The sequence below is a fragment of the Macaca thibetana genome, chromosome 2 (genome assembly GCF_024542745.1).
Source record: "Macaca thibetana thibetana isolate TM-01 chromosome 2, ASM2454274v1, whole genome shotgun sequence".
In the NCBI taxonomy this organism is placed as follows: domain Eukaryota; kingdom Metazoa; phylum Chordata; class Mammalia; order Primates; family Cercopithecidae; genus Macaca; species Macaca thibetana.
The window spans coordinates 39,178,652-39,202,622 of record NC_065579.1 but is presented as its reverse complement, the minus strand read 5'-3'; the positions used below and the strand labels follow the sequence as shown (position 1 = coordinate 39,202,622).

General features: G+C 38.6%; 1 protein-coding gene across 2 annotated transcripts in view; it reads left to right on the top strand.

Annotated features, from left to right (window-relative positions):
- The window catches only part of STAG1 (stromal antigen 1), a 398,006-nt gene that overhangs the window by 113,962 nt on the left and 260,073 nt on the right, over positions 1–23,971 (top strand). For both annotated transcript variants that reach the window (XM_050779584.1, XM_050779585.1), the window contains 2 exons: positions 6,851–6,963; positions 14,324–14,426. In XM_050779584.1, the coding sequence (XP_050635541.1) occupies positions 6,935–6,963; positions 14,324–14,426 (132 nt within the window). In that variant the 5' untranslated portion in view covers positions 6,851–6,934. The remainder of the gene's footprint in view (positions 1–6,850; positions 6,964–14,323; positions 14,427–23,971) is intronic.

Genomic DNA, 23,971 nt, shown 5'->3' with positions numbered 1-23,971 from the left:
TAGCAGTTTGTGTATTTTGTTGTATTCTGCTTGGGAATTCTCTGATCTTACATTTGTTTTGACATCTTATGTGATTTTTTGAACATTCTTCCCCATTATCTTATCAAATATTTGTTCTGCCTTGTACTTTGTCTTTCTGTCTGTAATTCTAACTATACCTATGTTATTCCATTTGATACTGTATCACGGCCTATTGTGGACTGTTAGGTCCTACTATGCCTGCTTTTAAAAAATATGAGACTTTATGATTTTTAGAGCCATTGTAGGTTCACAGCAAATTTGAAGGAAGAGTATAGAGTGTGTACTTACATTCTCTGTCCCTACACTTGCTCAGCCTACCGTACTGTCAACATCCTGCATTAGAGTAGAACATTTTTTAACAGCTGATCAACCTGTATGACAAGTCATTATCACCCCAAGATGCTACTTTAAGTTAGGGTTGTGATATCCCCTTTATCTTTTTTTATTGTGTCTATTTGATTCTTCTCTTCTTTATTCGTCTTGCTAGTAGTCTATGAATTTTGTTGATCTTTTCAAAAAACCAGGTCCTGGATTCATTGATTTTTTTTGAAGGATTTTTTGTGTCTCTGTCTCCTTCAGTTCTGCTCTGATGTTAGTTATTTCTTACCTTCTGCTAGCTTTTGAATGTGTTTGCTCTTGCTTCTCTAAGTCTTTTAATTGTGATGTTAGGGTGTCAATTTTAGATCTTTCCTGCTTTCTCTTGTGGGCATTTAGTGCTATAAATTTCCCTCTGCACTCTGCTTTAAATGTGTCCCAGAGATTCAGGTATGTTGTATCTTTGTTCTCATTTGTTTCAAAGAACATCTTTATTTCTGCCTTCATTTTGTTATGTACCTAGTAGTCATTCAGGAGCAGGTTGTTCAGTTTCCATGTAGTTAAGCAGTTTTGAGTGAGTTTCTTAATCCTGAGTTCTAGTTTGATTGCAATGTGGTCTGAGAGACAGTTTGTTATAATTTCTGTTCTTTTACATTTGCTGAGGAGTGCTTTACTTCCAACTATGTGGTCAATTTTGGAATAAGTGCGATGTGGTGCTGAGAATAATGTATATTGTGTTGATTTGGGGTGGAGAGTTCTGTAGATGTCTATTAGATCGGCTTGGTGCAGAGCTGAGTTCAATTCCTGGATATCTTTGTTAACTTTCTGTCTCGTTGATCTGTCTGATGTTGACAGTGGGGTGCTAAAGTGTCCCATTATTATTGTATGGGAGTCTTTAAGTCTCTTTGTAAGTCTCTAAGGACTTGCTTTATGAATCTGGGTGCTCCTGTATTAGGTTCATATGTATTTAGGATAGCTAGCTCTTCTTGTTGAATTGATCCCTTGACCATTATGTAATGGCCTTCTTTGTCTCTTGATCTTTGTTGGTGTAAAGTCTATTGTATCAGAGACTAGGATTGCAACCCCTGCCTTTTTTTTGTTTTCCATTTGCTTGGCAGATCTTCCTCTATCCCTTTATTTTGAGCCTATGTGTGTCTCTGCATGTGAGATGGGTCTCCTGAATACAGCAAACTGATGGGTCTTGACCCTTTATTCAGTTTGCCAGTCTCCGTCTTTTAATTGGAGCATTTTGCCCATTTACATTTAAGGTTAATATTGTTATGTGTGAATTTGATCCTGTCATTATGATGTTAGCTGGTTATTTTGCTCGTTAGTTGATGCAGTTTCTTCCTAGCATCAGTGGACTTTACATTTTGGCATGTTTTTGCAGTGGCTGGTACCAGTTGTTCCTTTCCATGTTTAGTGCTTCCTTCAGGAGCTCTAATAGGGCAGGCCTGGTGGTGACAGAATCTCTCAGCATTTGTTTGTCTATAAAGGATTTTCTTTCTCCTTCACTTATGAAACTTAGTTTGACTGGATATGAAATTCTGGGTTGAAAATTCTTTTCTTTAAGAATGTTGAATATTGGCCCCCACTCTCTTCTGGCTTGTAGAGTTTCTGCCGAGAGATCCGCTTGTTAGTCTAATGGGTTTCCCTTTGTGGGTAACCTGACTTTCTCTCTGGCTGCCCTTCACATTTTTTCCTGAATATCAACCTTGGTGAATCTGACAATTATGTGTTTTGGAGTTGCTCTTCTTGAGGAGTATCTTTGTGGCGTTCTCTGTATTTCCTGAATTTGAATGTTGGCCTGCCTTGCTAGGTTGGGGAAGTTCTCCTGGATCATATCCTGCAGAGTGTTTTCCAACTTGGTTCCATTCTCCCCATCATTTTCAGGGACACCAATCAGACTTAGATTTGGTCGTTTCACATAGTCCCATATTTCTTGGAGGCTTTGTTCATTTATTTTTACTCTTTCTTCTTTACACTTCTCTTCTCGCTTCATTTATTTGATCTTCAATCATTGATACCCTTTCTTCCAGGTTATTTAATTGGTTACTGAAGCTTGTGCATTTGTCATGTAGTTCTTGTGCCATGGTTTTCAGCTCTATCAGGTCATTTAAGGACTTCTCTACATTGATTATTCTAGTTAGCCATTTGTCAAATCTTTTTTCAAGGTTTTCAGCTTCTTTGCGATGGGTTTGAACTTCCTCCTTTAGCTCGGAGAGGTTTGATCAAGTGAAGCCGCCTTCTCTCAACTTGTCAAAGTCATTCGCCGTCCAGCTTTGTTCCATTGCTGGCGAGGAGCTGCATTCCTGTGGAGGGGGAGAGGCGCTCTGATTTTTAGAATTTTCAGCTTTTCTGCTGTGTTTTTTCCCCATCTTTGTGGTTTTATCTATCTTTGGTCTTTGATGATGGTGACGTACAGATGGGGTTTTGGTGTGGATGTCCTTTCTGTTTGTTAGTTTTCCTTCTAACAGTCAGGACCCTCTCAGCTGCAGATCTGTTGGAGTTTGCTGGAGATCTGCTCCAGATACTGCTTGGCTGGGTATCAGCAGTGGAGGCTGCAGAAGAGTGAGTATTACTGAACAGCAAATGTTGCTGTCTGATCCTTCCTCTGGAAGCTTTTTCTCAGAGGGGTTCCTGGCTGTGTGAGGTGTCACTCTGCCCTTACTAGGGGGTGCCTCCTGGTTAGGCTACTCAGGGGTCAGGGACCCACTTGAGGAGGCAGTCTGTTGGTTCTGAAATCTCAAACTTGGTACTGGGAGAACCACTACTCTCTTCAAAGCCGTCAGACAGGGACATTTAAATCTGCAGAGGTTTCTGCTGCCTTTTGTTTGGCTCTGCCCTGTCCCCAGAGGTGGAGTCTACAGAGTCAGGCAGGCCTCCTTGAGCTGTGGTGGCTCCACCCAGGTCGAGCTTCCTGGCCACTTTGTTTACCTAGTCAAGCCTCAGCAATGGCGGACGCCCTTCTGCCAGCCTTGCTGCCACCTTGCAGTTAGATCTCAGTCTGCTGTGCTAGCAATGAGGGAGGCCCCATGGTCGTGGGACCCTCCGAGCCAGGTACGGGATATAATCTCCTGGTGTGCTGTTTGCTAAGACCCTTGGAAAAGCGCACTATTAGGGTGGGAGTGACCCGATTTTCCAGGTGCTGTGAGTCACGATTTTTTTCACAAGAAAAAAAGAGAATTTTTGACCAATATCCCTGATGAACATTGATGGAATAATCGGTAAAATACTGGCAAGCCGAATCCAGCAGCACGTCAAAAAGCTTATCCACCATGATCAAGTGGTGAAACTAGCAAGGCTGGTTCAACGTACTCAGATCAAGAAATGTAATCCAGCATATATACAGAACCAAAGACAAAAACCACATGATTATCTCAATAGATGCAGAGAAGGCCTTTGACAAAATTCAACAGCCCTTCATGCTAAAAACTCTCAATAAATTCGGTATTGATGGAACGTATCTCAAAATAATAAGAGCTATGTATGACACACCCACAGCCAGTATCATACTGAATGGGTAAAAACTGGAAACATTCCCTTTGAAAACTGGCACAAGACAGGGATGCCCTCTCTCACCACTGCTATTCAACATAGTGTTGGAATTTCTGGCCAGGGCAATCAGGCGGGAGAAAGAAATAAAGGGTATTTAATTAGGAAAAGAGGAAGTTGAATTGTCCCTGTTTGCAGATGACATGATTGTCTGTTTAGAAAACCCCATCATCTCATCCCAAAATCTCCTTAAGTTGATAAGCAACTTCAGCAAAATCTCAGGATACAAAATCAATGTGCAGAAATCACAAGCGTTCTTATACACCAGCAACAGACAAACAGAGAGCCAAATCATGAGTGAACTCCCATTCACAATTGCTTCAAAGAGAATAAAATACCTAGAATCCAACTTACAAAGGAAGTGAAGGACCTCTTCAAGGAGAACTACAAACCACTGCTTAATGAAATAAAAGAGGACACAAATAAATGGAAGAACATTCCCTGCTCATGGATGGGAAGAATCAGTATTGTGAAAATGGCCATAGTGCCCAAAGTAATTTGTAGATTCAGTGCCATTCCCATGAAGCTACCAATGACTTTCTTCACAGAATTGGAAAAAAACTACTTTAAAGTTCATATGGAACCAACAAGGAGCCCTCATTGCCATAACAATCTTAAGGCAAAAGAAAAACCTAGAGGCATCATGCTACCTGACTTCAAACTATACTATAAGGCTACAGTAACCAAAACAGCATGGTACTGCTACCAAAATGGAGATATAGACCTATGGAACAAAAGAGAGCCCTCAGAAATAATACCACACATCTGCAACCATCTGATCTTTGAGAAACCTGACAAAAACAAGAAATGGGGAAAGGATTCCCTATTTAATAAATGGTGCTGGGAAAACTGGCTAGCCATAAATAGAAAGCTGAAACTGGATCTCTTCCTTACACCTTACATGAAAATTAATTCAGAATGGATTAGAGACTTAAATGTTAGACCTGAAACCATAAAAATCCTAGAAGAAAACCTAGGCAATATCATTCAGGACATAGGCATGGGCAAGGACTTCATGACTAAACCACCAAAAGCAATGGCAACAAAAGCCAGAATTGACAAATGGGATCTAATTAAACTTGAAGACCTTCTGCACAGTAAAAGAATCTACCATCAGAGTGAACAGGCAACCTACAGAATGGGAGAAAATTTTTGCAATGTACTTATCTGACAAAGTGCTAATATCCAGAATCTGCAGAGAACTCAAACAAATTTACAAGAAAAAAACAACCCCATCACAAAGTGGGCGAAGGATATGAACGGACCCTTCTCAAAACAAGACATTTATGCAGCCAACAGACACATGAAAAAATGCTCATCATCACTCGCCAACAGAGAAATGCAAATCAAAACCACAATGAGATACCATCTCACACCAGTTAGAATGGCGATTGTTAAAAAGTCAGGAAACAACAGGTGCTGGAGAGGATGTGGAGAAATAGGAACACTTTTACACTGTTGGTGGGACTGTAAACTAGTTCAACCATTGTGGAAGACATTGTGGCGATTCCTCAAGGATCTAGAACTAGAAATATCATTTGTCCCAGTCATCCCATTACTGGGTATGTACCCACAGGATTATAAATCACGCTGCTATAATGATACATGCACACGTATGTTTATTGTGGCAATGTTCACAAATAGCAAAGACTTGGAAACAACCGAAATGCCCCTCAATGACAGACTGAATTAAGAAAAAGTGGCACATATACACCATGGAATACTATGCAGCCATAAAAAAGGATAAGTTCATGTCCTTTGTGGGGACATGGATGCAGCTGGAAATCATCATTCTCAGCAAACTATCACAAGAACAGAAAACCAAACACCACATGTTCTCACTCATAGGTGGGAATTGAACAATGAGAGCACTTGGACACAGGAAGGGGAACATCACATACCAGTGCCTGCCATGGGGTTGGGGGAAGGGGAGGGATAGCATTAGGAGATATACCTAATGTAAATGATGAGTTAATGGGTGCAGTACACCAACGTGGGACTTGTATACATATGTAACAAACCTGCACGTTGTGCACATGTACCCTAGAACTTAAAGTATAATAAAACTTTAAAAAATAAGAAAAATAAATTAGGGTTGACTGTTGCTGTTAGTGTCTTGCTGATTTTGGACTCTGTTTTTACAAATCTGTAATGACACATCCATTGTTATACATGTTTCACTGCCCTAAAAATCTTCTGTGATAGCATGTTTATCCCTTCCACCCACTAATTACTAGGTATTTAGTTACCAGGTATTCTTTTGTTTTTTTGAGAGGGAGTCGGAGTCTTGCTCTATCGCCCAGACTGGAGTGCAGTGGTGTGATCTCGGCTCACTGCAAACTCTGCCTCCCGGGTTCACGCCATTCTCCTGCCTCAGCCTCCTGAGTAGCTGGGACTACAGGCGCCCATCACCGCACCTGGCTAATTTTTTGTATTTTTGGTAGAGACGGGGTTTCACCGTTTTAGCCAGGATGATCTCGATCTCCTGACCTTGTGATCCGTCCGCCTTGGCCTCCCAAAGTGCTGTGATTACAGGCGTGAGCCGCCGCGCCCGGTCCACCAATTCGTTTACTGTCTCCATAGTTTTGCCTTTTCCAAAATGTCATATGGTTGGAATCATGCAGTATGTATCCTTTTCAGATTGGCTTCTTTCTTAATAATATGTATTTAAGGTTCCTTCATGCGTTTTTAAGGCTTTCAAGCTAATTTTAATGCCAAATAATATTTCATTGTGAGGATGTGCATAGTTTATTCATTTACTTAGTGAGAATATCATGGTTCTTCCAAGGTTTGGCAGTCATGAATAAAACTGCTATAAACATCTGTGGACATTAGTTTTAAGCTCATTTGGGTAAATGCCAAGTAATGTGATCACTGGTAATGGTGTGGATTGATTGTAGTTTATGAATTCTGTCATCCCCATTTTATTTTAAAGTAATTTCTTTTTTTTAATTGACAGGATTGCCTTTGAGGTTGTTTTAAAAGTTTTTGAGTTGTACAGCACTTGATTATTTTGCTGCATTGTGAAAGGACCTCTCCAGCAATGATTACTTCAGAATTACCAGTGTTGCAGTAAGTATTGTAATTTTCTTTTTTTTTATTTTTTAAGGAAAATTTTGGGCCACTTATTTCTTTATGAAAATGCTGTCTTTGATGAGACATTTCAAATATGTTCTTTGATACTGGGACAATATGTTTGCAGTCTGAGTAGTAGTAGGGTGTGTAATTACCATATCCATTCATGACTTTTGCTATTGAACTGTCAACATGTTTTCTGATAGTCAACAAAAAAATGTTAATGTCCTATATCAGGAGTCAGCAGACTGTGGCCCATGGGCCAAATCTGGCATGTTGTCTCTTTTTGCAAAATAAAATTATGGATGAGAGCCGCACTTATTCCTTTATATACTGTTTATGACTACTTTGTATTACAAGTTGTGACAGTGATAGTATTGTCAGGAAAGCCTAAAATATTTAGTTTGACCATTTACAAAAAATAGTTTGGTGTCCCCTATCTTATACCGTACTCCTTCTCTGTCCCCTCCCTGCTTGCTTCTAGCTCCTTTATTATGATTCTTTCTTTTTCCTTAGATTGAGATTGTTGAGGTGTTCTGGCTACCAGAATAAGTCTAAGGGATATACCAGTTGACATTTTTGATGGCATCCCATTAGATTTGTTGGAGTTATGGGAAAGATTTAGAATTGGAACTTATTTTTATTTTTTATTTTCTTTTGAGATGGAATTTCCCACTGTTGCCCAGGCTGGAGCACAGTGGTACGATCTCGGCTCACTGCTACCTCCGCCTTCCAGGTTCAAGCGATTCTCCTGCCTCATCCTCCTGAGTGGGTGGGATTACAGGCACGTGCCACCATGCCCGGCTAACTTTTGTATTTTTAGTAGAGACGAGGTTTCACTATGTTGGCCAGGCTTGTCTTGAATTCCTGACCTCAGGTGGTCTGCCCGCCTCAGCCTCCCAAAGTGCCGGGATTACATGCGTGAGTCAGTGTGACTGGCCAGATTTAGAATTGGGACTATTTTGGGAAATATGATTGCAGGAATGGGAGATATTATTCCTTTCATAGCTTTTATCATGATGCAAATCGGGAATCTGCATACTTTGATTCTCTATGATAGCAATGGTTTAGATATAATAAAAGTGATGAGCACTTTAAGCAGTTATTTATATATATTATTGCTGCTCAATTCATTTACATACCTTATTTTCAAGAGAGAACCTGTGTTTGATCTCTTGGTCTTCTTTTTTCCCTTCCAACGTTCTAAGACAAAAAGCTATCCATATTTCTTTAAACTGCTTGAGAAACCATCAATACTGTCCTCCTGTCCTTTCCCTGACATATGGGAGATAAAATTTATTTCTGCCTACTTATTTCTTTTTTACCCCTGGACCTGAGCTTGATATCATATATATATATATGAACATATATTAATATGGTATAAATACCATATTTATGTGATATTTAAGTTTGGAGTTCCCCCTATAGTATTTTCTTTCTTTTCTTTGTACTTACGCACTTCTGCCCTTACCTGGCCAAGCCACTATCTATTTAAGTCTTAGCTCAGGTGTTATGCCTCCAGCAAAGTACTTAATGTAACATTTTATAACCATCTCTTTTTTTTTCTGACCCATCTCCTAAACTGCATTGTGGGCCTTATTTTTGTATGTCCTACTGCTAGGACACTGTTGGGTATTAGTCAGGCCTTTAATAGCTCTTTGATAAAATATGAAATAGAGGTCATATTTAAATTGAAGTTGTATTACATGAGTTTGTATTAACATTATGATATCTAATGTATCATGCTTTGTAAGTGAATTTTTTTCAGAAAAATGTAAATCTGTAATATGTTTGTGGGTACTGGACAGTGGTGATCTGGGAGCTGGGTAAATGAGCTCTGGTTTAGATCTGTCAGCTGAAGACAGTACTCTTGGTTAAACTGAGATGTCTAATTTTGGTTTTTAACATGTAGACGCTATAAAGACCACTCTAGTGCTTATCCTTATTATTTCTTGGCTTACTTAGATATTGTAATTGCTGATGGATTTGTGACCTTAGTGCTGTTTACTGTTAAGCATTGTCAAAACATTATCATTTACTACATTTTTATATTCCTGGAAGTATACTAGGTTCTGGGTAGATACAACATGTAGAACAGACTTAGTTCTTTTTGCCATGAAGCTTGTAAAGGTAGATATAAATAAAATAATCACAAATACATAGTTTTGAACTATCATTGGTGCTGTGAAGGAAAAGTAGGTATTATGAGAATTTTAATACATGCCTTTGTTTAGTCTAGTTTTCTGAGGAAGAGACAGTTGAATTGAGGTCTGTAGTGGGGTTTAGGGGAAGAAGAAGGGAGACCAGATGAGATTATGTCATGCAAGGACCCTGAGATATGTTTGAAGGCCTGAAATAAAGCCTCCCCCAACTGTCCCCGGCTTTTTTTTTCCTCCAGCACTGGGGATGGAGAGTGACATGAGATAAACTGTGAGTAGGGAGGAACAATATCATATCGGTACCTGCTAAGTCATGTTCAGAATTAGGTTTTTTTCTCTTCACTGTGTGTATTATTCCATGTTCACACTGCTATAAAGAACTACCAGGAACTGGGTAATTTATAAATATAAGAGGTTTAGTTGACTCATGGCATGGCTGGGGAGGCCTCAGAAAACTTAAAATCATGGCGGAAGGTGCAGGGGAAGCAAACACCTTCTTCACAACACGGCAGGGGAGAGAGAAGAGTGGAAGGAAGTGCCCCACTTTTAAACCTTCAGATCTCATGAGAACTCACTATCACAAGAGCAGCATAGCGGAAATTGCTCCCGTGATCCAGTCACTTCCTAGCAGGTCCCCCCTCGACAGGTGGGGATTACAATTCGAGATGAGATTTTGGTGAGGACACAGAGCCAAACCATATCAGCATGATAGAGATATAATAAGATACATACTTAGAAAATTACTTAGTGTAGTATAATATTAGATGGGAAAGGCCAACACTAGAAACAAGGGCACCTATCAGGAGGAGGATATTGCAGTATCTCGGGAAAAGATGATAACTTAAACAAGTTACCCTGGAGATAGAGAGAGGTAGACAGAATTTAGAGAGTTCTAGGGAGCAAAATCATTTTTTATATAAGATTTGATGTTATTCTTCCATGCTCTTAATTTATGTCTGGTAGTGTTACAAATGTGAACATTAGCCATTTGCAGGAGTTTTGAAGAGCAGTTAGTCAAAGTTTGAATTTCCATACCCCTTGACCTGTCATTTTCACTGCATATGTCCTAGAGAGAAACTTGATTGTGTAATAAGCTTTATTTATGTACAAGAACAGTCATTTCAGCCCTGTTCGTAGTAGCGGAAAACTAGAGACAAACTAAATGCTCAATGATTGGGAAGTAGTTAAATAAGTTCTGTGCATATTATGGAGTGCCATTCAAGAATCTAATGTATTTATATGGAAGATTCACATGTATTTAACACTTAAAAAATGAAATATTGGTATTTATATTTTGAGAGAGAGAGACAGAGACAGAGAGATGCAAAAGCCTAAATATTTATGGCAGTGTCAAACTATTAACAGTGGTATTCTGTAGATGAGATTCAGAGTTAGGATGAGATAAAGTGAAACTTTTCCTTGTATTCTTGTATCTTTTCTATTGCTCGAAATTTTTTTTTAAAAGCCTAGAATTTGTTTTCATATGTCTTAATAATTAAACATACACATACTAACACATAACAGTGCATTAGCTGTTTGTTGGCAGTAGTTCTCACTGTTTAAGCTGACTGCAATTGGAAGCATTATTAAACAAATTGTACTTTTCTGACTCTTGGTAGGGGCATCAGTACCTATACTGCTGAAGAATAGGTTAGTTTCACTAATGGGTCACTTACTATATTCTAGAACCAACCTGCTCCTGTAGTTGCCTAGAGACTTATAAGCATCAGAAGCACTTGGAGATTTTGTCCACACAAGATAAATACAAAACATAATATTTGCATTGTATCTTAACATGAAAATAGAAAATTCAGGTTTATCTTGAGATCTAACTGGACTCTGCCAGTTACTAAGTGTGCAACTGTGGACAACTTTATCAGGTTTTCAGATCTTTCATTTCCTCATTCAAAAAATTGGGAAGATAACTTGCTTCTTACAAGGTTTTTGTGCATATGTATTCTAGATAACATATGTAAACTGACACACAGTCTATACTGAACATGGCCTGTTTGGATTGTAGTGAGGAGAAAAAGCAATATGATTTACTGTTCTTTAGTAGAGACAAATAAGATTGACTGGATCCAGGTTGGCAAATACTGCTAGTGGTTCAGATGCGCCTTTTAAATAAAATGTTGAAACATAGCCACACCCATTAATTTGCATATTGCCTTTGGCTGCATTTGTGGTATGTCACCAGGGTTGGGTAGTAGCTATAGAGAACTTAAGACCTATAAGCCTAAAATATATACAGTATGATTTTGTGGTTTTTTTTTTTTTTGCGTGTGTGGTTTTTTTTTTTTGAAATGTAGTCTCGCTATGTTGCTCAGGCTGGAGTGCAGTGGTGTGATCTTGGCTTGGCCAACCTGCGCTTCCTGGGTTCAAGCGATTCTCCTGCCTCAGTGTCCCAAGTAGCTGGGACTACAGTTGCACACCACCATGCCCAGATAATTTCTGTATTTTTGGTAGAGACAGGGTTTCACTATGTTGGCCAGGTAGGTCTCAAACTCCTGACCTTATGATCTGCCCACCTTGGCCTCCCAAAGTGCTGGGATTACAGGCGTGAGCCACCAGGCCCGGCTGTATGGTTCTTTATGAAAAAGCTTGCTGACCCTGGACATCATTTACAATATTATTTATAGTTTTTTGTTGTTGTTCTGTTTGTTTGTTTTTGAGACAGAGTTCTACTCTGTTGCCCAGGCTGGAGTGCAGTGGTGCTATCTCTGCTCACTGCATCCTCCACCTCCCAGGTTCAAGCGATTCTCATGCCTCAGCCTCCATAAGTGTTGGGATTACAGGCGTGAACCACTGTGTCCGGTCTTATTTACAGTTTTAAATACCAGATTAACTTTAAAGATATGTAAGTGGTGGAGTAACTTTGAAGATTTACAAGTGGGTAAGTAATGTGATGTGAGAGTGTTACTGGCAGTGGTGTGTAGAATGGCTTGAATAAGCAGAAATAGGGAGATAAATTGAGATCGTATCATGGGGAGTGGTGATTGTGGTAGTAATGCTGGAAGGAGTGAGAAACAAATTATATTGTGCTGAGAAGGATGACTGAGGTAGGATTATATTAGCAGGAGGCACAAGAAGACTGATACCATTCTATCAGTTTGAATTTATGGACAGGATAATGGTGACAATAAATGTGTATAGTAACTTAAATCTTATGCATAACTTAAATCAGTTAATTAATTGTATCTTTCTGAGTAGAAAGCCAGAAGTAAGTCAGGATTGGACTTAATTTTAGATGTGGCATTTGGTGAATTTAAGGTGGCATTCAAGTAAGCATGTCACGCGTGCAAGATAAAAATCTTGAGTCAGAGATCTGGAATGTGGTCGGGTGTACTGATAGGTATTGAAGTCATTTGCATAGAAGGTACATGTTAACTGGATGAAATCTCCAAGGGAGTGTAATATAAATGGAGAAGGGCAGACCTAACAGTTGAGCTTTAAGGAAGAGGGAATGAGCCTAAAAGAGCATTTGGTGAAGGAGATTGAGAAATAGTAGATTGTGAGTTGGACTTACCATTTGCTATATACTTTTCCTACTCTTTACAATTTTATGCAGTAACGTAGAATTTAGTGAAGAGATTCTTGTTTGTGCTGTCTAAACCTTTTCAATGCTGTATTGAAGTCAGCTTGTATTGGCCTGTGAGAGTCAAATATTAAATTTTCAGGAATTTTGCAAGCTAGCTAAACACAACATATCTGTTTTTAAAAGTTAACTTATATAAGCTTAAATTAAATGTCATATGAAAAATAAAAATAGTAAATATTCAAAACTGATCACTTCCTAATTATTTCATGTTATTATTTATGCTCTTGAAGTTGTTATTTAAACCTGTTGTGTCTTTGTGTTAGAAATATGTTTTAATGCTGTACTACTGTTTATCACTTCCCAGCTCACTTTGGTTATACCACTTTGGGCATTTGAAATTGGCTGTGGTAAGAATATATACACCATGAAAATCAGCAAATGATAAAAATCAACGCTTAATTTATTGTTTTGTTGATTATGGACTTAAGAAAGTGATAGAGAAATTGTTAACAATGCAGATTCAACTTAAAGGTGTATCGGATGGTCTATACCCATTACAATACCAATAACAAAAAATTGAGGAAGCATTTTTCCTCAGCCGTTATCTGAGTCAGCAGAGAAGTTGCTCACACCATTGACTAATGAGTGAAGTTTCAACAAATGTCTTTATCATTTTACTTGCATCCTACTCATTAAAGTGAGCAAAAATAGAAACCACCTTTCATGTTAAAATTCCTATTCATTCATCAGTTGCAGCTGTAGGTTAGATTCCAATATAAGAGTTGGGCAAAAATTATCTTTAAAATTATTTTGTGAGAATCAGTTGGTTACGTGGAATTTACAATAAAGAATTTACAATAAAGTATTTTGTGTTTTATTATTGTTTGTAAATTATGTGCTAAGCATCCTTTATGTCTTTTTTGTTTTGTTTTGTTTGGTTTTTATTCAGAGTATCGCCCTGTCACCCAGGCTGGAGTGCAGTGGCATAATCTCAGCTCACTGCAACCTCTGTGGGTTCAAGTGATTCCCTTGCCTCAGCCTCCTGAGTAGATGGGATTACAGGCACGTGTCACCACGCCTGGCTAATTTTTGTATTTTTAGTACTAATGTGGTTTTACTCTGTTGGCCAGGCTGGTCCCAAATTCCTGATCTCAGGTGATCCATCCGCCTCAGCTTCCCAAAGTGCTGAGATTATAGGCATGAGCCACTGTGCCTGGCCATATGTCTTAATACCTATAACTTAGGTGTTTGTATTTTTTTTTTTTTTTTGAAGAGCCAGTGGCTAAACATTAACTGGCACAACACTGATCTTCATGACTTTATAAGATAAATAAAAATCTTCCTAAGCCTTCATATTTTTATACTGAAGAATTAGTCTTTTGCAGTTATATTTTGCATTTATTTTTGTATAGCAGCTATCATTTCCACCGTTATTTCTTCCTCTTCATTTCCCTCTTTAGTTGGGGGATTCATTTCACTCACTGTCATGTGAAATTAGGAAGAGAGGGTAACATTTTTAGTTTGCTAAAGAGTTTTTTTGAAAGTAGAAGTATAAACCACTTCTAATCAGCCATACAGCAGGAGGTAAGGAAAGTAGTGAAACAGAAATGCATTATACTTACTAATTTGTTCACTAAAATAATATAATAACATTTTCTAGGGATTCAACTAATGAAACTACTGCCCATTCCGATGCTGGCAGCGAACTTGAAGAAACAGAGGTCAAAGGAAAAAGAAAAAGGGGTCGTCCTGGCCGGCCTCCAGTATGTATTATGCTTATCTTCTTTATTCCTTTAATAGTGACCATGTTAATGAGTTTATATGAGTTGTTAATTCTAGTGCTAGTATGGCTAATACTTAAAAACAAATTCAGTAACACAATAGATTGGAAACTTTGTTTCACATAAATTGTCTTGGCAGTGATCAGGAAAAGGAAACGATTGTTCTATGATTTTGTTGCCCTCCTTCTCTTTGTAAATAAATGGTAGTCCATGTGAAGGCATAGAAGAAGGTCACTAACAATGAATGAGGTTTAGTTAGTTAAGACTTCCTGCTTTTCAGATGCAACTCTGATTCCTTATGAGCTCCCAAGTACTATTTTGGAGTTTGGGGCCAGTCTCAGATTATATTCTCATTGATAACCTGATTGGGAAGTTTAGAAGAGCTCTAGATAATCCTACTTTGAGAGATAGCTTAATGTATTGTAAGAGCATCAGTCATAATTTAAGCGTGCATAAACCCTCTAGAAGATACTATTATCTACTTGTCAAGGGGTTAAGGGTTATACTGTTCTACGTTTTCTTTTTGATGTGATTTGCTATTAGTAGTTTTTTTTTTTCTATTTTATGAAAGTTCTTCTAATGGAAACTCTTAGCCTCCTTTTAATAGGAGACATCATATAATGAACCTCCCATATAGCCATTACCCAGCTTTAGCAGTTATCAAATCATGGCCAATCTTGTTTCATCTCTTCACCCCTCCTCCTTTTTTTCCATCCTATGTTATTTTTAAGGTCATTCTAGACATCATTCCATCTGTAAATATTTTATTGTGTATTGCTAAAAATAAGGGCCTGTTTCTTTTTTTTTCTCCCCCCTCTCCGAGATGGAGTCTCACTCTGTTGCCCAGGCTGGAGTGCAATGGCACAATCTTGGCTCACTGCAACCTCTGCCTCCTGGGTTCAGCGATTCTCCCACCTCAGCCTCCTGAGTAGCTGGGATTATAGGCGCCCACCACCACGCCCAGCTAATATTTTCTATTTGTTTTTTAGTAGAGATGGAGTTTCATCATGTTGGCCAGGCTGGTCTCGAACTCCTGACCTCAGGTTATCCACCCGCCTCAGCCTCCCAAAGTGCTGGGATTACAGGTGTGGGCCACCGCACCTGGCCCTCTTTTGTTTTTTTTTTTTTTTTTTTATACTACCACAGTATCATTTTGAAGTCCCAATATAAAATATTTTATTAATATCACCAAATAGCCAGTTTTATAGTTTGTAATCATCTTATGAACATTTAAAATCTAATTTGGTGGTTAGAGTCATGACACAGGAATGATCCACCCCGTGCAATTGGTGGTTATGTTGCTTAACCAGTTATTGTCTATGTCTTTTATAGTGAGTTACACAACAAGATTGATTTTTAGATATAGTTAAGTCATTTTTCCCTCTTGTTTGCCAGAATTTTTAATTAATTACTCCTCCAGGCCAACTTTAAAGTAAAAAAAGAAGAAAGACTTCTTGTATTTTGTTATACACTTGCTTTTATCCTCTACTTTTATTTAAAGGAAAAAATAATGGGGGAAGACATGCAGTATAGTAACTTTTTGTATTCATTTGTAGAAGTATTTGGTGGTACAGTGTTCCTTACAAACATATTTTGGGAAAAGTGAAAGAATTTTGCACTTGGAAGCTGGCAACTATTCTAGCTCCCGTTACTACCATGTGATTCTTCTGAGACTATAGGCAAGTTTCATTGCTATCCTGAAAATCTCAGATTGTAACTGCAAAATTGGGAATAAGACTAGACTTGCTTAAAGGTAGGAGAATGAATTGTCCACATGATTGCTTACTTGAATTTGTTCTCCCCCACTTGAAATTCTTCGCTTACAGGATTCAGATTAAGTGCTGTCTTCTTAAAGAAACTTTTTTTTTTTTTTTTTTTTTTTTGAGACGGAGTCTCGCTCTGTCGCCCAGGCTGGAGTGCAGTGGCGCGATCTCGGCTCACTGCAAGCTCCGCCTCCCAGGTTCACGCCATTCTCCTGCCTCAGCCTCCCGAGTAGCTGGGACTACAGGCGCCCACAACCGCGCCCAGCTAATTTTTTGTATTTTTAGTAGAGACGGGGTTTCACCGTGGTCTCGATCTCCTGACCTTGTGATCCGCCCGCCTCGGCCTCCCAAAGTGCTGGGATTACAGGCGTGAGCCACCGCGCCCGGCAAGAAACTTTTTTATTTTTCCTAAAAAGAATTTACCACCCCATTCAGGAGGCTATTGTATTATTCCTTAGAACTTGTTTAAGTTTTATATGTGTACAGCTGAATCCTTGTAATGTTGTGCCCTTTTTTTTTTTTTGAGACGGAATCTCACTCTTGTCGCCCAGGCTGTAGTGCAGTGGCGTGATCTCGGCTCACTGCCACCTCCGCCTCCTGGATTCACGGAATTCTCCTGCCTCAGCCTCCTGAGTAGCTGGGATTACAGGCATGCGCCACCATGCCCAGCTAATTTTTTGTATTTTTTAGTAGAGATCGGGTTTCACCAATGTTGTGCTTTTTTGATGAAGTCTGTGTACCCAAATGCTTAATCCTTTTGTGGTAGGAAATACTTGATGTTTACTGAAGTTACTACTACACAATCAAATAAATAAATAGTGCATGTTCATGCCATATTTACAGTATTGAAAAAATATCAACCAGTATAAAAAAGTAGCATTCTAGAAACTTATTTTATTTATATTTCAGTCTGTACATTTACACAAATTAGTTTACATGGCTATCCGTACTTCCCCCTAAGTCAATCAGGTCCGTTTCTTGATTGTGCAAACAATGTAACATAATACAACTTCCTGAATTTCTACTTAGAACTTTGTTTTGACTTTTTATGTTATTTAATCCTCACACTAGTATTATGAAATAGGTCTTAGATGCAATTTACAGAGTAGAATACGAAGTTAAAAAGTGGTAATTTGCAATTTAGGAGGCCAAGGCGGGCGGATCACGAGGTCAGAAGATCGAGACCATCCTGGCTAACACGGTGAAACCCCGTCTCTACTCTACTAAAAATACAAAAATTAACCAGGTGTGGTGGCGAACGCCTGTTGTCCCAGCTTCTCGGGAGGCTGAGGCAGGAGAATGGCATGAACCCGGGAGGTTGAGCTTGCAGTGAGCTGAGATTGTGTTGCTGCACTCCCTGGGCGACAGAGTGAGACTCCATCTCAGAAAAAAAAAAAAAAAAAAAAAAAAAGTGGTAATTTGCCTGAGGTCACACAGCAAGTAAGTGGGAAAGCTAGGATTTGAATTTATATGCTAACTCCCACACTGTTTCTCTTAAGGAAGTCAGAATGCCAACCTGTTCATTAATCTTGAGAGTTTTAATTGTCAGAATGATCAGATTGGAGTCCTGCCTCAGGTAGCTTTTTTGAAGAAATATTGGACATTTTCTGTCAACCAGCTACATTTTGAACAATAAGTCAAGTTTTAAATGATAGCATTCTTTGTTTAGCTGTAGTAATACTATTCATCACTTTTTTTTTTGCAAGTTTAATCCTTTTAAAAAAGGGCATTTCTTGTATCTTTGGGTTTCATTTAGCCAGTCAAAAACAAATAATACAAGGAGTTTCTATTATAGGCAGTATTGTTTCCCTTATTTTGATTTTATGTTTTACTTTATTTTATTTTATTTTTGAGACAGGATCTCACTCTTGTCACCCAGGCTGGAGTGCAGTGGCACAGCTGTGGCTCACTGCATCCTCAAACTCCTGGGCTCAAACAGTTCTCCCACCTCCTGTTGGGACTACAGGTGCACACCACCACGCATGGCCAATTTATTTTTGTGTGAAGATGGGGTCTCACTATATTGTCCAGGCTGGTCTCAAATTCCTGGGCTCAACTGATTGTCCCACCTCAGCCTCCCAAAGTTCTGGGATTACAGGCTTGAACCACTACCCCTGGCCTCTCCTTTTTTTTTTTTTTTTTTTTTTTTTTTGAGACAGAGTCTCGCTCTGTCACCTAATCTGGAGTACAGCAGCATGATCGCAGCTCAGTGCAACCTCTGCCTCCCAGGTTCAAGTGATTCTTCCACCTCAGCCTTCCAAGTAGCTGGGATTACAGGTATGCGCCACCACGCCTGGCTAATCTTCGTATTTTTAGTAGAGACAGGGTTTCACCATGCTGGCTAGGCTGGTCTTGGACTCCTGACCTGAAGTGATCCATTCGCCCGCCTCAGCCTCACAAAGTATTGGGATTACCGGCGTGAGCCACAGTGCCAGGCCTAAAGATAGTGTTTTACATTGCAAATCGCCGCCCCTACCCAATATGACTTAACTGTTTTCCCCTTCCGCTAACGTAACATACATTTTACTTACTTGCTTATTGTCTGTCTTCCCCAACTGGAATGTAAGTTGTGTGAAGGCAGTGTGTCTTCTGCTATTTACTAGCGTCTGACCTGCAGTAAGTGTTCAGTAAATGTTTAATGAATGAATGGTGTTTTAATTTTGTTAAATAAGCACTGCCCCAACCCCTGCCCTTTGGTGTTTAAAAAAATTTTCATTTTGAAATCATTTTCTAACACAGGATTCTAAGAATTCTGTGAAGAATTGTCAGTTGTCCTTCATGCACATTGTCCTAATGTTTTATTTTACTACATTTGCTTTATCATATTCTCCCTCTTTCCTTCTCTCTGTCTTCTCTCTGTATATGTACGCACATATACACGTGTAAATATGGATTTTTTATGGCATATGCAAAGATAAATATTTTGGTATCTACTAGTTTTGAACTGTTTTACAGTAAGTTGCAGACATGATGTTACCTTTTTTTTTAATTAGTGTTTTGTAGAATATCTCTTCGCAGCACTTTATTTCTAATACTTTAGTGTGTATTTCTTTGCAGTCAAGGACATCTTTTCCTACATAACCACAATACAGTTATGAAAATATGAATATAATTATACATCTCATTTAGATTTTGCCAGTTGTCATAATCTAATACCTTAAAGAAAAGAAAAACTATTCTTTTCCTGAATCAGGATCCAGTTCAGGATTTTATGTTTCTTGTAGTTGTCATGTAAATCAGCACCTCTCTAACCTTAACCCCTCTTTAGTCTCTCATGTTTTATTAACGATTTTTTTCTCTTAGTTCTGTTTAAGTGAGAACCAGCACTTCTGTATTCTCAGCATTATATAACTTTCATATTTGCATAGGCTGAGTAGGTGAGGTAAATAATGTTATATATCAAGTTTCAGTGCCGCAAAAGAAATAGCACTCGAATATAAAATTTTCTTTTAATTCTCAGCAAGGCAAGGTACTTCTATAGAAGGGTGCCCCCTTACAGATGGAGCAATGGTGAGTGCACACTTGGACAAGGGAGGGGAAGGTGTTCTTATCCCTGACGCATGTGGCGCCTGCTGCTGTGTCATTCCCTTATTGGCTAGGGTTAGACCACACAGGCTAAACTAATTCTGATTGGCTAATTTAAAGAGAGTGACGGGGTGAGTGATTTGGCGGGAAAAATGGTTATGACAGAGCAGGTGATTGGAATGAGTCAGGGTGAGGTATGCAATCTGAATGAGTCAGGGTGGAGCACGTGATTGAAATGAGTCAGGGTGGAGCAGGTAATCGAAAAAGATTGCTTTATGAGGAAGTTAAGTTTAAAAGTAGAAGGCAAAGAATTGAATATACTGACATTGATTCTTTGAAAAGAAATTTAAAACTCATATCTAACAATAAAAAGATACAATTTTAATTTTTAAATGTCTATTCATACATAGATGGAGAATGCACAACCAAAGATTAATAATGAGTATCAGAAGGTTAACAGGTCACTTATAAAAATTGGATCTTTTTAATTATTTGGTAGTTTAGTGTAGACTGTTGTGAAGTTCGTAATATTCAGATTCCAAAAAATTTTTTTTCTTTTAAATACCAAAAGTTTTATTTGCCCACCCTCTTGGTTTAACATTATAAACCAAATCAATCTCTTTTTGACCCAGCATTGTGATAGGAACCACCATGTTACAATATGGTGGCAGATGTCTGCTAGATTTTATGTTTTTCTGACTCCTCTTAACCTCTGACTGTCACTTCTTCTGTCCTTTCTTGGTTGTCCTTTAACAATCTATTATAACTCCTGTAAAATAGAAACTAAAAGTACCAACCCCATTGTTATGAGGTTTTATGAGGACTAAGCCAGGACTAAGTCAATCTGTCAGGAACATTCAGACTCCAATGGTTTCTCCTTGATCTTCAGTGTAACTCCTTCTCATCTGTAATGGGCTGAAGAACCATTGAACTGATAAACCAGGCACGTGGGTATAAGTCCATAGGACAGGTGAAGGCCTAGATATAAAATATATGGACTTCGTGACGACCACTATCAACATCCAGCCTAAAGAAGGACTGACTTAGCAGTTCCAATACCACTGATCTCATGGTTCCCTGTAGATGTCTCCCTTGTACCTCCGTTATGACCAGAGCTTGAGGAAGGGCCTTTCAGTTTCTCCTGCTACACTTGGAGTAGTATGAGGGACTCATGAGAAGCTAGAAACTGAGTGACCAGCCCCAGGGAGTTAATGTGGTACACTGACAAACCAATCGCAGAGTTGGTGTCATGTTGAACATTTAGGTTAAAAATTCTTAACTATTCTAAACCATGCTGACATGAACTGTTTTGCAAATAAGTTTTGCTGTAGAGTCATTTTTTTTTAATCCTAAATTTCTAAAAGTAGAGTTTGTTAGTATATGCTCTTTGTTTGAAATCTTTTGACATGTATTATTGCCTTTCAACAAAATATATGGGTATAAGGTATGTCATTGCTTATAATGGTTAAGTCTTTTCTAATTTTTAAGTGCTGAAGGTTTAAGTCAGTACTTCCTATATCGTTCATTATTTGTGAATAAAGGTGATATGATCACAGCTCACCACAGACTTGATTTCCCAGGCTTAAGTGATTCTCCCACCTCAGCCTTTGGAGTGGGACTACATGCATCAGCACACTGGCCAAGTTTTTGTAGAGGCAAGATTTCGTCATGTTGCCCAGGCTGGTCTCAAACTCCTGGGCTCAAGCAATCTGCCCAGTAGGACTCTCAAAGTGCTGGATTACAGGCGTGAGGCACTGTGCCCAGCCTATTTATAATTTTCTGTACTTCTTTTTTAATTTTTCTAAGAAACAAAGATCTCTATGAAAGAATTTTTTGGAGCTTAAATGTGCACACATTTGTAATCACTTCAGGAAGTATATGTATTAGTTGAACTTCTTTTTAAGCTGTCTTTGTTAAGTTTTCATTTAGAATTTTCTTCTACTGACTAGTTTTTAGTTCTGACTTCCTTAATTATGTTAAAGACTACCACAATTCCAAGAACACAGAATTAAAACCTGAGTCATTGTTAAATTTCCTCATCTCTAAGTCTCTTGTCCTGTCTCCTTTATCTATTTAAATCTCAGGTCTGATGACTTTTTTTTTTGGAGACGGAGTCTTGCTCTGTCACCCAGGCTGGAGTGCAGTGGCACGATCTCAGCTCACTGCAAGCTCCGCCTCCCGGGTTCACGCCATTCTCCTGCCTCAGCCTCCCAAATAGCTGGGACTACAGGCACCTACCACCATGCCTGGCTACTTTTTTTGTATTTTTAGTAGAGACGGGGTTTCACCGTGTTAGCCAGGATGGTCTTGATCTCCTGACCTCGTAATCTGCCTGCCTTGGTCTCCCAGAGTGCTGGGATTACAGGCATGAGCCACTGCGCCCGGCGTCTGATTACTTTTACTTTATAATCTTGCTGTGTCTTCCACATCTGTCCTTTATTTTACATTCCCCAAGTTTCTATCTTTAGGGCTCACTTTATTGTCAGCTGTACTGTTAGCTTCCTACCTTTGGTCTTTGCCTTTTTCTGTTTCATCCATTGTCATAGTGCCAGGTGGGAAAAGGTTTTTTTTTTTTTTTTTTTTTTTTTTTTTTTGAGATGGAGTCTCACTCTGTTGCCCAGGCTGGAGTACAGTGGCACGATCTCGGCTTACTGCAAACTCTGCCTCCCGGGTTCACACCATTCCCCTGCCTCAGCCTCCCGAGTGGCTGGGACTACAGGTGCCCACCATCATGCCCGGCTAATTTTTGTGTTTTTAGTAGAGATGGGTTTTCACTGTGTTAGCCAGGATAGCCTCAATCTCCTGACCTCGTGATCCACCCGCCTTGGCCTCCCAAAGTGCTGGGATTATAGCCATGAGCCACCGACTGGCCAGGAATATGCTTTTTCTTATTCAAAAAACAGGCAGTGCCCCTACTCCTTTTTTTTTTTTTTTTTTTTGGTGGGGGGTGGGATGGGGTCAAAGTCTTGCTGTGTCACCCAGGCTGGAGTGCAGTGGCACGATCTCAGCTCACTAGCAATGCCATTTTATGAAAAGGTGTGGGGTACTTTCAACTAACCTAATATCACACCTAATATTTTATTTTATTTCCCTGTTCACAACTTTTCAGTCAGATATCTGTCTCTTGTTTTTTGATGTATGGCTTTTGCTTTCCCACATTCACACCATTGCTCGTAGTGTTTTTTCATTCTGGAACCCTTGTTTTCTAAATTCTACATATGGTAATCTTACTAATACTAAGTCTTAATAATTTTATGAGCCCATTACTTGCAGGATAATTTTTTTGTGAAACTTTTCCTGCTTCTCGATACTAAAAATAATCTTTCTCTTAGAAACTTTTTAGCACTTATCATAAACCAAAATTCCATGAAAAGTGTCTTTATGTACTATAGTTTATTATTTTATGTTGCAGGTATTTGTGTTTATCTCTTTATCTTGTAATTGTATATGTATAAAATTTTTGCATTATACAATCCCCAAAAAAGTTAATATATATTATTTGTGATATAGTGTGGATTATTTCACATTCACAGCTTATTATGCTAGATAAAGCACAAAGGTTAAAGAACGTTTTTGTGTCTTTGTTTCTTAAAACAAAGTCATTGCACATTCAGACTGCAACTTAACCTATTCTAGAGCTTTTGGAATAGAGTGTTTGGGATAAATTATTTTCCTACACAGTGGGGCTAATTTGTGTATTTAAAACACTTTACTAGAAATGGAGATACACATATAAATTGAATAGTGTGTAGTCGTCCTAAAGATTGCTGTAAATTCTGAGATTAGATTGCATCATTTTTGTATAGGAACAGTGAAGGTTAATGACTTCCTACGTATATGTAACATGTTTTCCATGAAATTCATTACTTACTGTGTTGCTGCAGGCTTTCTTTCAGGTATTTTGGGTTTGCTTTCCTACACATACTCATTAAAATATTTTAAAATCACTATACCCCTTGAATTAACTGCAGTAATGAACTCTAATTTCTGTATTAATAACCCTATGGACTATAGATATTTCACTTGTACTATTATTTATGGGATATAAAGCACTATTTTTCCTTCATCACTACCAATGGACAAGATTATGTTAGGATGTTGAAAAATACATCTTAAATAACATAAGTTCTTTTTTATTTTATTTATTTATTGTTTGAGGCAGAGTCTTTATTTGTTGCCCACACTGGAGTCCAGTGGCACAATCTTGGCTCGCTGCAACCTCCACCTCCTGGGTTCAAG